Source organism: Cupressus sempervirens, chromosome 3 (assembly GCF_028749045.1).
Source record: "Cupressus sempervirens isolate cs-2001-9-10 chromosome 3, ASM2874904v1, whole genome shotgun sequence".
NCBI lineage: Eukaryota > Viridiplantae > Streptophyta > Pinopsida > Cupressales > Cupressaceae > Cupressus > Cupressus sempervirens.
Genome location: NC_143120.1, coordinates 109075845 through 109091290, shown reverse-complemented (window position 1 = coordinate 109091290; position 15446 = coordinate 109075845). Strand labels below are relative to the sequence as shown.

The window sequence follows — 15446 nt, the reverse complement described above, 5'->3', positions numbered from 1 at the left end:
AAACTTTCAGTTAAGGAAAAACTTTGTCCAATTACCACGTGATCAATAAATACCAGATTTCATTAGATGCGTCGTTTTCTTTTGAGGTTCCTGATGAATTTCAGGTATGCAATTTCCCATGTTACTAAGGCTACAAGCGGAACCAAAAACACAGAGGCATTGAGAGACGTTCTCTGTGCTGCAGAGATGACAGTATGCATGTCAACTGATGAATTACCTTTCATGGTGAATTCTTTAGTGTCACTTCCAATGAAAAAAAATTATGCAGAATATAGACATCATTTTATGAAATGCCTACTTCGATATCAGTTGATAAATAAAGAGCAGCCATTCCTGTATCTTAGAAAACCTTGCATTGGGTTTTTCGTAACTACAAAATCATCTTTATATTAGCATCCAAATCAAGTCCAACAACGCCACTTATATTCCATCCAATAGCTATATAAATATGAACCAAGTCCACTATACATATGAGTTGTAAAAGACCAGAGTAGAGAATATTTTGAAGGATATAGTTTAATCTCTGGACACGCATGATTACTCGAACAGTAATAATTAAAAACGCCAGCCATCTTGTGTTCACAATTTTTGACAGCCTGTCATATCTTGTAAGCAAGGAAAAAGAACTGTATTGGGCCATTAAGGAGAGTTAGATGGCCCCGGAGTAAGAAATTACAGACAGCAGTTCAGCTCTACCAAATAACAATCTGATCGTGGCTGTCCCTAAACACACTTAAAATGTTTTATGGCAGATCACTTCTTTACATAATTGGTCTTCATAACACAAACTAGGGAGCATTCTAAATTAACATACTTTGGTCATTTTGTTGGTGCTTATAAGTTTGGAGAGGAGCCCAGAACAAAGAAAACAGCATGGGCTCATTATCTCCAATCTGCTAACTACATTAAATTAAAAAGCATAACGGTATATGTTAACCTGTATCAGATCGAACATTAGCATCTAATAACGTATGGGCCTTCCCATTAGAGTCACATTTCTCACTCTGCCTTTGTTCGCTTCTTTCACTGGAATTTGAGCTCATTGCCCTTGTTATATCATGAAAATGTCCATTGCCTTCAGCTTTTACTGACTGCAAACTTATCTTTGTAGGACCATTCTCCTCAGAAGCGGTGGTCGTATCTTCTCCATGCACTTTGTTCAATTGTTCCTGCATGACAATATACTCAATTTCAATAAGCATACACAGTTGCAACTTATAGTCAACCTTCGTTCAACACAAACCCAATGCCATACACAGAGATAACAAAAACAGAAACTAAGATATAAAAGACAGTACCATTATAGAAGCATTTTCTGCAGTTAACTTTTTACACTCATCTGCCAGGCGGTTCAGCTCAGATCTAAGAGTCATGTTCTCCACAGACAAAGTATCAACTTTTGTTGCCAGTTCTTCACACTCAGCCTGCCCAATACAAGCAAACAACAGTCACCGAACAAAATCTCAATACCAAAGAAGAAAGGCCTTTAAAGATGTGCTACTATCATGCAACCATTGTATGTACCAAAGAGAAATGCCTTTAAACCAGAAAAATGTGAAAATTTTGCTGTTATACCTGTTTTCGCAATCTTGAACGTCTGGCCGACTCCCGGTTAGATTGCTTTCGCCTTTGTCGCTTTAATTCCCGTTCATCCTGTAAATCACCCTACCATCAACATAGAAATCTCTTATAGAAATAGGTTGCATCATACAATCATTCTAAATTCCTGAATAACAATATCACATTCAGTACCTGGATCCATAACTCGGGAGGAACACCTTCACGCCCAGATGGCATAAGTTGTGCAGTAGTTGGAACTATAGCTGTTGAAATACTACCCCTAGCTTTTGCAGTAGTTATGGCTCCCGCAGCAGAGGCATTCCAATAATCCATACCAATATTTAAATTAGTAATGGGCCCACTAGCTGCTGGCTTTCCTGTTACAGAACCTAGTGGAACTGCTACAGTTTGACTAATGGGATTACCCAGAGCATGCCCGCCAGAATTCATATATGCTTCTCCAGCTTGAGCATTATATACAGAAACATGGTTATTCTGTGCATTTGCACCTGCCATTGTCCAAATAATCTATAAATATATGGAAACCCATTTGGAATGCAATGATTTGTAAAAGAATTAGAAATAGATACATAATATTAAAAGATTAGCACCATACCATCCACAATCATTTGATCAAAACTTCTTTTTCTTGCAACTTGCGACTCCTAAATCACATTGAGAGAGAGAAAATGTCAGGAAAAAAATTAGAAACCACAGTACAGCAGAACTGGATGCTGAAGATGGTCAACGAAGATAGTAAAGGGATGAACCACACATTTTGGCCATTGTCTTCCTCACTTCCTTCACTTGAACCATCACTACCACTCTCCCCACTGTGATCAGCAATTAAACTAATTATTATAATAACAATTAGGCAAATAATAGTTGCTTTTCAATTTCGCCCCCTTAGAGATTCAATGAGATAAAAATTAATAAATGTCATTTCAGTAAATCATTGAGACATTATATAGGAGACCATAACATTTCATAAGATAATCATTTAACGTACTTTCAGATCAAACTACTATAAAATCCTACCTTTGCGATCCACCTTCATTTGCAGATCCAGATGTTGCCTTCCCACCTTCCCCTCCCTTACCAGTTATCATTCCAAGGCTCCCTAAACTTCCTTTTGACCTCTTCATTGTATTCTTGTCTTTGCCTTCTGAAGTTTTAGCTTCTCCTTCAGAATTTGGAGGTGCTGCAGCCTGGATTAATTTAAAGTAGATATCAATGTGCATACCTTTTAATAAGCTGAACAGTTAATAGGAGCCTAGGCATCTCATTAAATACTCACTGTCTAGAACAGGTTGTGTAGTTACCGTTGTAACTTCAGCATTGCCGGGTGATGGCAATCCATAGTGACCGTATGGAAGTGCACCCTAGTGTAACAACAGTGTTTCAAATGTTGTTAGTTGCATATAGAAATTGGGATGACAAAACTAAGAATCTGATAAAGGTATATGCTATAAATAAACAAATGACATTTGTGATGATGTGGACAAATACGAATCTGATAAAACTAAGAATTTGTGATGATGTGGACAGGCAGATGAATAAGCAAACTAATGATCTTCCATGACCCAAAATAAAGAGATGAATTTTAAATTCAGTTCCTAAATTTTAACATTTGTGGGTGTAAAGGAAGAACACTCGCAGGAAAATGGAGAAGTTAACAGTAAAAAAAAATAATTACCGGAGGCATTGAAGGATGTGCATAGAGTCCACCGTGTGGATACACGGGATATGGAAGTGGAGTGCCGTAAGGTGGCATCAAAGGCTGAAACCACAGAAACCAGTTAAAGTAAAATTTATAACATTATAGCTTCCCCAACAGACTGACATCAAATTACTTTGTCAAATACCTGTCCTCCCCACATATATGGATGAGGTGTTGGGGCAGATCCAACTGTGGACGCAAAAAAGGCAGGAGGGGGCGGTGTAGCTCCTGGACCATAATATGCCTGAAAAACCAGCACAATTCAGATGGTGCAAACTTACTTAGATTCCAAGATCTACTACCCACTCATGGAAACCAACTGCAGACAAACATGATCACAAACCTGAAAAGCTGCAGCCCAATCAGGGTATGCAGGTGTAGTTGGTGTCTCCTGCACAAGTGTAAAGATCATTATCAGACCACAACAGTTTTATCCACTATCTTTATGACATTGGATCCTTTCAAGGTTCTTCAGTCAAAATATTTTTCTTGGACTGAAGCTGTGAGACACACCTGACTTGTGGAAGATGGTTTCGTGGGAGTCTTCGCTGGTGTTCCTTCCTCCCCCGTTCCCATTGGTTACAGAGCTAAAACACAATTCAACTTTGAATCCACAAAGACAAGCAAATGCAAAATATGCTCCCCAATGCTTTAACAGGAAGACCTCGAAATCGTCCTAGCTGGAAACGGTTCACATTTGCAAGTGTTAAAAATTATAGAGAAGAAATCACCTTTTAAAATAACCAACCACCAACTCTTACAAAAAAGAGCATTTGAATGAGGAAAAATGCTTTAATTCCATTTGTCATGCCCACAATAAATTATCTAACAGGTTAATTCAATTCTTATCTGACCCTCAATCTCTGTTTTTACCTTGTTTATTTAAAAGATCAAAATCATCTTATGTCTTTTTCCAGTCCCGGTTGCAGTATTCACATAAAAAATCAAAACCACATCTATTGACAAAAATTGGATGACACATTATGTCAAATTCATCACCAATGGCACATGTTTCAGAGAGAAACTTTATAAACAGCATGTTTACATAGAATTTTTCTCATGATTTAGTCATACCCCAGAAATAAGTTCTCACTAGATGCCCATTTTATTGGTTACATGACTGTAAATCTCCCTTAAGATACTATCTACTATCTTTTTAAAGTTTGGAACACTAACATAGATCTCTCTAAAGGATATTCTGATTTCTATTCCTGCTACATGCAATTTTTATGCTTCATGTCTTAATGCTTTCGTCTGTAGGGGACAAATAAGTAACCAAATCAAAATAAATTGACAAACTAAAGACAATTCATTCTAAAAGGACATGCCATTTATATTCTTGTTGAAGGTAATTTTTTATGTTTCGGAGATTCAAATGCTTTTCTCCATGGTAGCCATGTTTTCTGCTTTAAAAAGTACAATGTGACAACAACATTTGAAAATAAAAAAATGACAAAAACAACTTGTCAAATTCTTTCGAGTCAAGCTACCAGTTCAAATTTCAATTCTGGTATAGGATTCCAGTACACAGACAACAAAAAAAATTAGGGTTCATCCATACAAAGAAACATAAATATATACACATTTGCACCCTAAAATCGGGAATTAAGTTCAGAATACCATTGAACATCAAATATAGCAAACAAAACCACCGTGATGAAAGTACTACTACAACATCAATTTGTCAAATTCAAATGTCTTGATGTGTAAAACAGAAGAAATTAGAAAAATTCACCCAGAAATTGTTTTGATTTCCCCAGGATCTTTCTGTTTGATTTCAGTGCTGTTTAACAGGGGACCCAGCAAGCTCCTGGGGACTATTTGATTACCCAGAATCCGACCCTGAATCCGGGTTTGTTCGGATTGATAACAGCTTTCAGGCAAACATCCCAAAGGATGTACAATTTTGCAATTTTGATTTGAGGTCAATGGAAGTACAATGCCGTCAGAGGGACCCAGCAAGCCCCAGAAAGTGGACTGTCTCATTACCCAGAAAGGGTTCAAACTGGGATTTGACCCTAAATCCAGGTTTGTTTTCTGGCGGATTGAGAACAGTTTTCAGGCAAACATCTCAAAGCATGTATAATTTTGCAATTTGGATTTGGGTCAACAGAAGAACAATGCCGTCACAGTCCCTTCGAAATGAGGGTTTCCATATGCCTGAACAAAAGCAGAAAAACGAAGTGGCTTATTTTTACACATCACATAATTTTGCTATATGTTTATCTCCAACCAATTTTTTCAGGTAATGAGAACCTTGAAAACAAAAGAACAGAGAATGACAATGATCATCTCAAATTTCATGTAAAACCCAACTAAACATCTCCAAAAGAACTGACAACAAGTAGCTCAGCCAGCTCTTCAAAAATAGCTATTCCAGTTGAACAAAGAGAACAAGAAATGCAAGTAAAAGCCAAATAACTTTTGATCTCAAATTTCATGCAAAACCCCAATACATCTGAGATCCAAATAAGTCTGGTCCCACAAGTCCCCAGGCTTCACAATCTACTTCTAAGGGGCAAGAGGACCCATGAAGTCGAAAAAAAATTCTAAATCATTAATGGGATCTTTTCCTAAGAAATAGCAGCTCTTACATTTTAGGGCTGCAAATTTGAACATGTGGAAAAGAAGGGGGGCTAGAAATTGCCCTGCCAACCTAATTAGGTGTTTTCTCTGCCACTTTATCAATCATTTTAAATTATTCAATTTTTATCTATTTTTAAATTTTTGTTTACTCATGAAGAAGATACAGCGGTGTAACTTGGAGCAGACTGGAATGGCATCAAAATAAAAAAATATCACTGTTTCAAACAAAAAAAGTGTCTACACTCTACAATACGGCACCACCCTCCAGAAGAAGAATTTGTCAATCTAAATTTTAATAGGGCAGCTTTAGGCAAACCCCAGGGGATTTTAGTGATGGTTGTTAGTTCACATATAACCGAGCCAACCTCTACTACATAAGACAGTGTAAGACCATATTTTGATGAGTTTCCTACAACTTCACTTTATCAAGTAGAAAGAACTTGAAATGCAGTTGGTACTTGGCAGCTAATGAATGATTAAGCTTATTTCGAACCACTGGGACGAACATAAATGGTATAGGATTCTTTTTTTGCTCCCGGCTGCTGTTTCTCTCATTGCTAAGGATATGAGGTCTTCCAAACAACAGTATTATTGTAAATAAGACTATGATTCCCCCCCATTGATCATGAGTCAGTAAGTAATACAGTCAAATTTTAAATAAAGGAAGAAAGCGGGTCAAAATGTCGTACAGTAAAAGATTATGTGGCCTGGAATGTGAGAGCTGGTGTATTAGAAGACTTCTGATTAAATAGCTTCATCCCCTTTGCTTCTCCACATGCCCCACTAGCAACCCTATCTTTGGTGTCTCCCCTATTTCAAGAATGATGTTACCTGTCGGTCTTCTGTCCAGACATTGGTATGTGGTCTGTAGCAAACTGATATGGCATGAAGGTGGTGTTTTAGGCCCCTTGTCATAAAAGCAGGTTGGTGGTATGATCAAACAGCCAATGGCCAATTTCTAGGTTGAATGTGGTGGTGTAGAATCAGTTTGTTGTGTGGGCTAGTCATTTTAACTAGACGAACTAGCTTAGGGCATTCCATTTCAAGGACTTGTATCACAGTAATAATCTTCTCTTATTTGGACATCTGGCATTGGAAGGAACTTAATATAGCATTCCATACATGGATGGAAAAATGTGCAAAACAAGGTGGTGAACTCTTTAATAGTTTAATATTAAATGGTGTTTCTAGGATGATAAAATCTGACGTGTAATACTAAGTCTTTTCATTTCAATTGAACTTGGTGTACCTTTTTGTAGCCAGAATCCACACTTAGCTGATAAATCTTTTTGTGAACCATGCGTGCCTTAACCAGGTTATACTTGGCAAAAAAATGAATTTGCATGGCTGATTACTTCACTAGAATCAATGTTGACTACTCTTACTACTACTGCCATTAAAGGTACAGTAGTTTATTACCATAAGCTTGTCAGAAACAAGAATCTACATGATTGATAACAATGTTGTAACCTATGTCTGTTCTCTTGGTACCACTGCCAATTTGTGTACACTGGTTTGATACCATTAACTTATCAATATGCCCATTCCAAATTTCTGTTTGCACTTGGATTCACTCACGTGTGATCGATCTAAAGCCTAAAATTGGAAATATTGGTACAAATGTTACAAAACCATTCACAATTCCCTTATTCCTGACACTTACATTTACTCGCCTCAATCAATTGTAGAATCAAACTCTAAAGTTTAGACCATATTTACTCATGATTTCAGAATATTCCTATAGAGTCATATGCAGTCTAAAACACAGACATAAAACATCTTGGGAATCAGAATACCAATGACAGAAATTTCAAGAAATAAAACACACACAAACTGAACATGATTAAAGCTGAAATAAAATATATAGTGTAAAATCATAAAATAAGATGCCCAAACTAATGTTTGTCCCCCACACTCCAAATGTTCAAAGATGGCCCTCTTTGACCCACATTGACTACCATTTAAAATAAGCATTAATGATAACACTTTTCATGTGTACAAAATGCAAGTTTATGCCCTAAGCATAAACATCACATTTTCCTCATAAGCACACAAGTAATATGTTTGTTTTGTGATCGTAAAATTAGATCTTTCCCACCCTTGTATTATATTTGTTAACTATAACTTTTGAAAATGGGTTGAGATTCCCATGTGTGTGACAAAATACCAAACAAACAACGATTTATTTAGAAAAATAACCCTAATTTCCAGCACATGTTATTTTGGAAGAAACACAAAAATGCTTCCAAAAAAACACCTCTCTAGCCTGCAGAACTTTACTAGCAATAAACTTATTACTGTAGTGACCCACATACAATAACTGGTGAGCATCCCCAGAATTCTACCATTAATCATCTGAAATAGAATTTATTTCAACCTGACCAGAAACATTTAGTCCTCTGCTGTTAATAAATCACTTCTCCCGCAACATTCAAGATAATTCATGCTCAAGCAGCAATAGAGAATTACATTTTAGACATGCTATACCAAAAAGAAAAGAAAATGATCCCTCAAATCCTGGGGAACACGCACCCTGGGCAATCATTCTCTATCATTATATTTGACTGCATTTTCATAATAACACAACTTATACCTAGAATTTACAAAAAAGCCAATTGAAACCAATTTCCTTTTGCATCACTGACAAACTAATGCTCTTTTTCTACTTTAACCACTCTAAATTGTAAAACATATATTACAGTGGGTTGTATTCATCACAAGGTGTTACATTGCTTAGACATATGCAGCTTCTCATTTTAATGTAGCAAATGATGAGTGAAACACCGCCTAGTTCATTGATCATCCCTAAAAATGAAAAAACCTCCATATAAAAGTAAATGGTTAGAATGATATAGAGAACAACTTTAGAACAAACCATGTATTAAATAAGTTAATATAAATTACAACACTGTCATTTTTCTTCCCTCAAAAGAGAGAACAGAAGGCTCCATAGCCCAGAAAATTTACCACAGATAGCCTTTGATTGCAGTATTAAGTCCAATGTGGCAGTTGAAGGGATGCACAATAAAGCTACATTACATTACTTGTTCCCTAAAATAACAAATGCAAAGGCAAGTTTAATATCATTGTCCAATTTAGTTTGCAATATCCTAAAATAATTACAGATGTCTTCAAGAAACTCGAATAATATCAAACACAAAAACCCTAGAGAATAGTAGAAGCAGTCTCATAAAAAGGAAAAGAGAGAACTCTTAAACTAATGTTTTAAAATCAACCTGATTCAAACATTTGTTTTGCCACAACTGCACTATTCTTAGCTTTTGTATGTACAAATCACCAGAGGCGGACAACAATCACTAGTACAAATATACACGCAATGAATTCATCACTGGTTATACTTTAATAAAAATCTCAGTAGTTCTTCTTAGCGTACATGAAAATTATGCCATTCCCAACACACATAAAACCACATATGATAACTGTGGTTTCTGGCATAGTGCAATGATTAAATAATGACATTTTTGTTGTAGCTACCAATATTCAAACCCCACCCCCCCACTGAGCCATTGTGATAACAAGCCACTGTGCCACACTGATCCATTGAGGTTTGAACCTATGCATGGATGTTGCCCATGCCAGTGACTTCCTGCTCCAACTCCTCCGTGGGCCAGTGTGCTTGCAGGCTGTGCCTCTGCCTGTCCCTCTGCTCACGGGTTTGAATTACATGCAATAATGCAGTGTGTTCATGCCACCAATGAGTTGCCCTATTTGTCACCTCACATAGCTTGGGCAAGGCTAGAAATTTAGTGTTACCAATCAAAAGAAAAACCACATAGTAACTAATTTAGCTAATCCAACATATCCTGGGTAACACTTCTTTTGCACTGAACACTCTGAAGCACAGAGCCAATTAATTTACAGTAGAAACAGGCTCTACAATGAGCTACACAGCATTGCAACCAACCCGCTAGTCCATTATTATATCTCAAAAACGAATATAAAGCAAGAGACCCTCAGTTACATATTCAACATATCATGGGTCACACTTCTTTTGCACTGAACACTCTGAAGCACAGAGCCAATTCATATACAGTAGAAATAGACTCTACAATTAGCTAAACAGCATTGCAACCAACCAACTAATCCATTATTGTATCTCAAAAATGAATATTAAGCAAGAGATCCTCAGTCACATACTCCCTTAGCAAAGTAAGTCAGCAACATAAATGCTTATGGTTGCAACGAGATTGTATGATAAAAGCCTCATAATTTTCATTTTTCCTTGCATTCTTCTAATTAAATTTGAAAAACTAAGGGCAGTCCAAATAGATAACTGACTACTAAAACTGCAATGCAGAGAATAATATATAAGTAAAACAATAGCAATGCAGCTGAAAGGCACCAAATAAAAGAGCTACTGCAGAAAGGTTTCTGGTACATTTGTCTATTTTTCATTCTCATGGTTAATAACTAATTGAGCAAACACACAAGTTACCAAATACAATCAAGGTGGTCATAGAAAGTGACAGTTATAGAACAAAAAACTGCCAGAAATTCAGTGAAATCAAACATAAACAGATGCTGCGAGCAAACAATAGAATCTATGATATGTGACAAAAGTATAAACAACTCAAGAATGTGTGAAACTAAACAGATAGCAATTAAACTTGACAACATTAAGAAACTTATCCGTAAAGTAATGTTTAAGAGAAATGAATTTGGCATTTCGCAGATCCTTGGAAGTTGGCCAGATAATTTACAAGCATTTGGCGAGATCTCAACTTGTAAACTTAACGCTACAGACAGATCAGAGCAAGAATTTACACAAACTTTCAAACTAGCATTTTGTTCCATTATGATTCTTGCATTCACCCAAAAGCTTGCAAGCACTTCTAGCCAAAGTAATTTTGTAGAGAATTTGAACCCTAATTTATAACCTCCAAAAATAATTATATAGAGATTTCATTATAATACTAAATGACTAAACCATAACATTCTTTTTTTCCTTAATGTTCTTGATTTTGATGAGATTAAGATAGAGACATCTACCCAGCTATAATTTTGATTCCGTATTATTTGAGATTCTGACCCCTTTTAGAATGCAAGCACCCTGTAACCTTTCACAGTCACTGATCAAAAAACGAAATAGCCCCCTAAAAAATCAGCAAGAAATTCGACAAACACAAGGTCTTGCTACCAATTGTAACGGGGTTTTCAAGTCGCTATCCTCCACGGAATTACCTATGAGACTATTTTTAAAGTGGTCAAAGACATCCTAAATTAGACCATTTCGAAAGTAAAAACAAGGAAGTTGCAGGTTAGAGAATTTTCTTCGTGCTGAGCTGCAGCCTACTAAAAATCAAAATCCACTAAAAGTGTAGATGCTGTCTCAAAAGAGAAACAAAAGGAGTACACATGTGGTGGTCAAACACAAGGGATTCATAAAAACATGTTCAAGTCACGAGATGTTTACGTTCTGTAACATTAATGATTGTACTTAGATTTCCTAACAGTCGAAGAGTTCCTAAAGTAAACACCTTGAAAAAAGGGTTAAGTAGATGGTAAGAGTCAAAATGGCACTGATCTGTAACCTGACACAAGTTTTGAACCAATTACGACTAGTTGCTAGTAGAAGAAATAAGAAGAGCAACAACGATTTCAATTTAAGCAAAGAAGATATAAGAAGAGCAACAACGATTTCAATTTAAGCAAAGTGAACAGGTGTTAAAAACACTGTTTCTAAAGGAGAACTGAAAAGCAAACAATACCAAAAGTTTGCACTTTTGACCCAAACAAAAAATTTCTGTTCTCTCTTTATTCGGAAGAAAAATGGAAAGACAGACTAGATTTCGAAACTCCTAGCTAGCAAAAGAGAGTAACCCAGTTACCAAAATCCATATACTAGATATTTTTTGAGGCCACTAACTACAAAAAACTATAAAAAAACTGCCATGAAAAACAGAATCTGCAATTTGCTACCACTTACCTCAACAAAAGTAGCCCTAGGAGGCCCTCTCCACTTGCAGTCCTCCCGAAGTTAGTCTGGACCAAAACCAGGCGATATAAACACAGAGATATACGTATAAAAGGGTATTTCCCTGCGGTACTGACACAGTTGAAGAAGCAGGTTCCAAGATCTATGTAAGGTGTTTGTGGGTTTCAGGCAAAAGAATTCAAGATGGGTTGCCCTCGAACTGACAATTTAACAGAATCCCAAAGTCCTTGACGACAATCAAACTATTCTACAACTAAAGACAGAAGTGCGAGTTAAGAAGGCATACAATCCTGACTATTGAACGAATAACACTATGGGTCAGGGGAATAATTGAAATATGAACAAAATGGATACTAAATGGTGCAATGGTGTGGAGGAAATGACTGCCAAGACGCAGAAAAAGTGCTTCCGACGACAACAAAAGCTAGCTAGGTAAGTTAACACCACTACAAAACCTATCAGACAAACTTGTTAAATGGGCCAAAACTCAATGAGATGGAATGGTAATCCGTTGTCGAAACTGGTGATTTGGTTGACAAAAAAAAACAGACCCCCGGGAAAACGAGATGCTTGCAATCTCAACAACAGGTTTTTTTGCAGGAAAATTTCCACAGATCACCCAACACGCCCAGTCACCCACAAAAACTTACATCAACGGATACCCATTTGCGCGCTCTGTCGACCCAATTTCATGGTTTTGTCGATCTCCTCAGAAATCCGAGAAAGCAAACGACCAAAATCACTCCTTACCCTCAAAAAAGAGAACATCCACGCATGCTCTGCTCTTTCTCCTACAACGCCCACATATGCAAACATTTCGTCTACGTGTCCCGTATATACGACCACCCTACGCTTACCTGTACTCCCCGTATGCCTACGGTGGGCCTGCCACGTGTACGTCTGAGATGGATGGATGGGCTCGGGGGTTAGGGTTTTGTGGGGACACGTGTCGGTTCCGTGGGAAGTGGGGAATCGGACAGCTGACAATGACTGGGCCACGCGGCCTGCCGCCGCGTGGATTGTGGGGCCCACCCTTGACAGGCGCCTGCGTGGCCAGCGACGAATGGGAGTCCTTGAAACGTGCTGCCTTGCTTATTTTAAGTTGCACCCCCGATTAATTAGATTGGATTTGGGTTTCAAGTCCGCTGAAGTGGAGATGATGGGGATAACAAAGCCAAAACTAGGTAGAGAAAGGGGATTGTCACTTCTTTTTTAATGCCTGGTTTATTTTGGTTTTAATGATTCTTTCTTTTTTTTAGGCCTTTGCATTCAAAGCTTTTTTGTTTTAATTATCTTTTATCTAAGAAAATCTTGATTGTGCAAGTGTTAAAAGGTGGATCTCTTGGTGTATTTATATTGCTTTGAGCTGTTTGTGTTTTTTGTCCCTGTTTTTGGCATTGTTATGGTTAGTTTTCTTAAAAATAAAATTGGATCTAGCATGTATAAATTATGGTTAGTGTTATAAAAAATAAGATTGGATCTAGCATGTATAAATTATTAATACTGTTTTGTTTTATAAAGTATGTGATTAATGTTGGATTAGTACTTAATGTTTTCTGTTTGCTTTTTGCTTTTTTTAATTTTCTTTATGGAAAGTTTTGTGTTAAGGTTTTTTTTGGTTTCCTTCTTCTATGTTTTTGTAGTTGGTATTGCTGATTTTTTAATTTCGATATAAATAATAATTTTATTTGGAATATCTTTCTTATGGATAATATTAATGTATTTAGTTTATGTTTTGTTGATGGCAGCATTATCTTCATTCAAAATCTATGTAAAGAGATGGATAATACTTTAGATATCTTAAAATATTTATGTGCATAGTAAAGCTCCCACTTAATATTGCATAACACTTAATTATTGATTACCTAAACCAACCCCCACCCACCATGGATTCTTAAGGAATAGAAAGAACTTAAACAAATAATTCAACATGTCATTTGATATTGGTGTCCCTTACGCACATGTGGAGATGGTATTTAAGAAAACTTAATTGAAATTAGTTTGTTGGATCAACTAGCTCTTATCCATGACTAGATGCAATCAAGTGGCAAGTAAAACCATCTTAGTGAACCATGTTGATATGTCCTCCTGCTAGGTGCTCTCTAAAACCTATTATAACAAGATGACATGACTTATATAAATATTCATATAGGTTGAATGGTATAACTAGGATGGAGTGAGTGTTTACTGGGATAATCAAATAAGTTAGGAAAAAAAATGTTTCAATTGCAAATTTCATCTTTCTTTCATTACATTAGGAAGGGGAAATTACACATTAGGCTCAAGGGGACTCAAGTGCTCAACAAGTGTGGGAGTTTCCTCCCTTCACTAAGATTAGATTGATTGATGCAATTTGAATGAAGAAATATGGGAAGTAGAAAGAGATATAGGATACAAAGAGGACACATCTATAGATGTAGATGAGAAACATGGTGATATGCAAATTTTGAGTCTAGATATGAGAAAAAGAAATTGTAATTGAATTGCACATAAAGTTTCTTCTTGAAATGTCTATTAGGGGTGACCTAGAGTGTAGGGGCGACTTGATTCACCCGTAATGTTGGGTAGCACCCTTGCTCTATCAAAAAGAGATGAAGAATGAAGGGATTTGTAGCACATTATTTGGTCTTCCTGAAACTAAATTTGAAATTGTCATTTTTCACCTACGCATAGAAAACATGGAAAATGTTGGAAGAAAGGGGTTTGCCTCAATCAATCCTTTATAAAGGAATTAACTTTGAAATCAAATTGAAATTGCATACAGAAAAAGTGTGTTCAATAGCAGAGGCTTAATCATTGGTTTGTGGTGACTGATCAAGCAAGTACTATACACTTGTCCACTTATTGTGGGGTTTGGGGAAATGATCCCTGATAAAATTGGGGTTAACTCATCAAGTCTTTTTTAGTTGATTGGTTAAGCATTTCCCTAGGCTAACTTGTTAAGTATTTTTAGGGTATACTTGTTGATGGACATTGGTAAATTGCCTAAAGGATTATAAATAAGCAGTTGTGTAATGTAAAATATATTAGACTATAATTTATCTTAATTGGATAATGAGATTGGACTCTTTGTTTGGTGGACATAGTCCAAGATTCGGTGAACCATGTTAAATCTTTGTGTCTTCTGTTATACTTTTGTGTGCTTTATTTCTTTACAATTTTTGGTTATATTTACATGTAATTGTTAGACTTATGTCTTGTAATCCTAATATTGATAAGATGTTATACCTTCGCATCTATTGAATTGCTCATGAAGATGCTTGAAAGTTCTCTTGATCCTATATTCACCTTGGATCTAGGAAGAACATGAATTCCTTGACACATGCTAAGATGTAAACATTACTTCATATCTTGCATGCCTTATGATTAAATAGAGTTGATTTATCCTTGAATACGTGAGTACTTGAATCTTAAGTTTAATAACTTGAATTTATGGATGGGAGGTATGTTGGAAATATTCTTAAAGGCTAAGTTACTAAGAGGGGAGGAGTGAATCGGTAACTTATAAAACTTATAAAACTTTAATCCAATTAACAATAATCCAATATTGATCTAACTACATGCATGAGAAACTGAAAGCATGAAAACATACATAACACTTTGACACAAAGATTTGGTGACCTA

The 15446-nt window shown here is 36.3% G+C and overlaps 1 protein-coding gene across 4 annotated transcripts; it reads right to left on the bottom strand.

The window, feature by feature from the left end:
* Window positions 1-420: 420 nt before the first annotated feature.
* On the bottom strand, window positions 421-12598 carry LOC149565019 (bZIP transcription factor 1-A-like). Of its 4 annotated transcripts, none has more exons than XM_089818550.1 (14): window positions 11814-12598; window positions 8834-8917; window positions 3794-3960; window positions 3624-3671; window positions 3426-3524; window positions 3257-3340; window positions 2883-2942; window positions 2599-2768; window positions 2336-2393; window positions 2177-2225; window positions 1753-2069; window positions 1576-1665; window positions 1299-1424; window positions 421-1169 (listed from the first exon to the last, which is right to left on the bottom strand). In XM_089818550.1, the coding sequence occupies exons 3-14, from the start codon at window positions 3854-3856 to the stop codon at window positions 933-935; spliced, it is 1401 nt and encodes a 466-aa protein (XP_089674676.1). In that variant the 5' UTR covers window positions 3857-3960; window positions 8834-8917; window positions 11814-12598; the 3' UTR covers window positions 421-932. The 4 variants fall into 4 exon arrangements, with proteins under 4 accessions (XP_089674676.1, XP_089674679.1, XP_089674675.1 ...); XM_089818553.1 differs by having other exon boundaries at window positions 1576-1653; XM_089818549.1 differs by lacking the exon at window positions 8834-8917.
* Window positions 12599-15446: the final 2848 nt, after the last annotated feature.

What these genes read in the sequence shown, in the direction of transcription:
- LOC149565019 (XM_089818550.1), bottom strand. Translation starts at nt 3,856, where the DNA reads ATGGGAACGGGGGAGGAAGGAACACCAGCGAAGACTCCCACGAAACCA. An exon ending in GTTCAAGATTGCGAAAACAG is followed by an intron (nt 1,425 to 1,575) that starts GTATAACAGCAA and finishes TGTATTGGGCAG; the next exon opens with GCTGAGTGTGAAGAACTGGC. An exon ending in CAGAAAATGCTTCTATAATG is followed by an intron (nt 1,170 to 1,298) that starts GTACTGTCTTTT and finishes ATTGTCATGCAG; the next exon opens with GAACAATTGAACAAAGTGCA.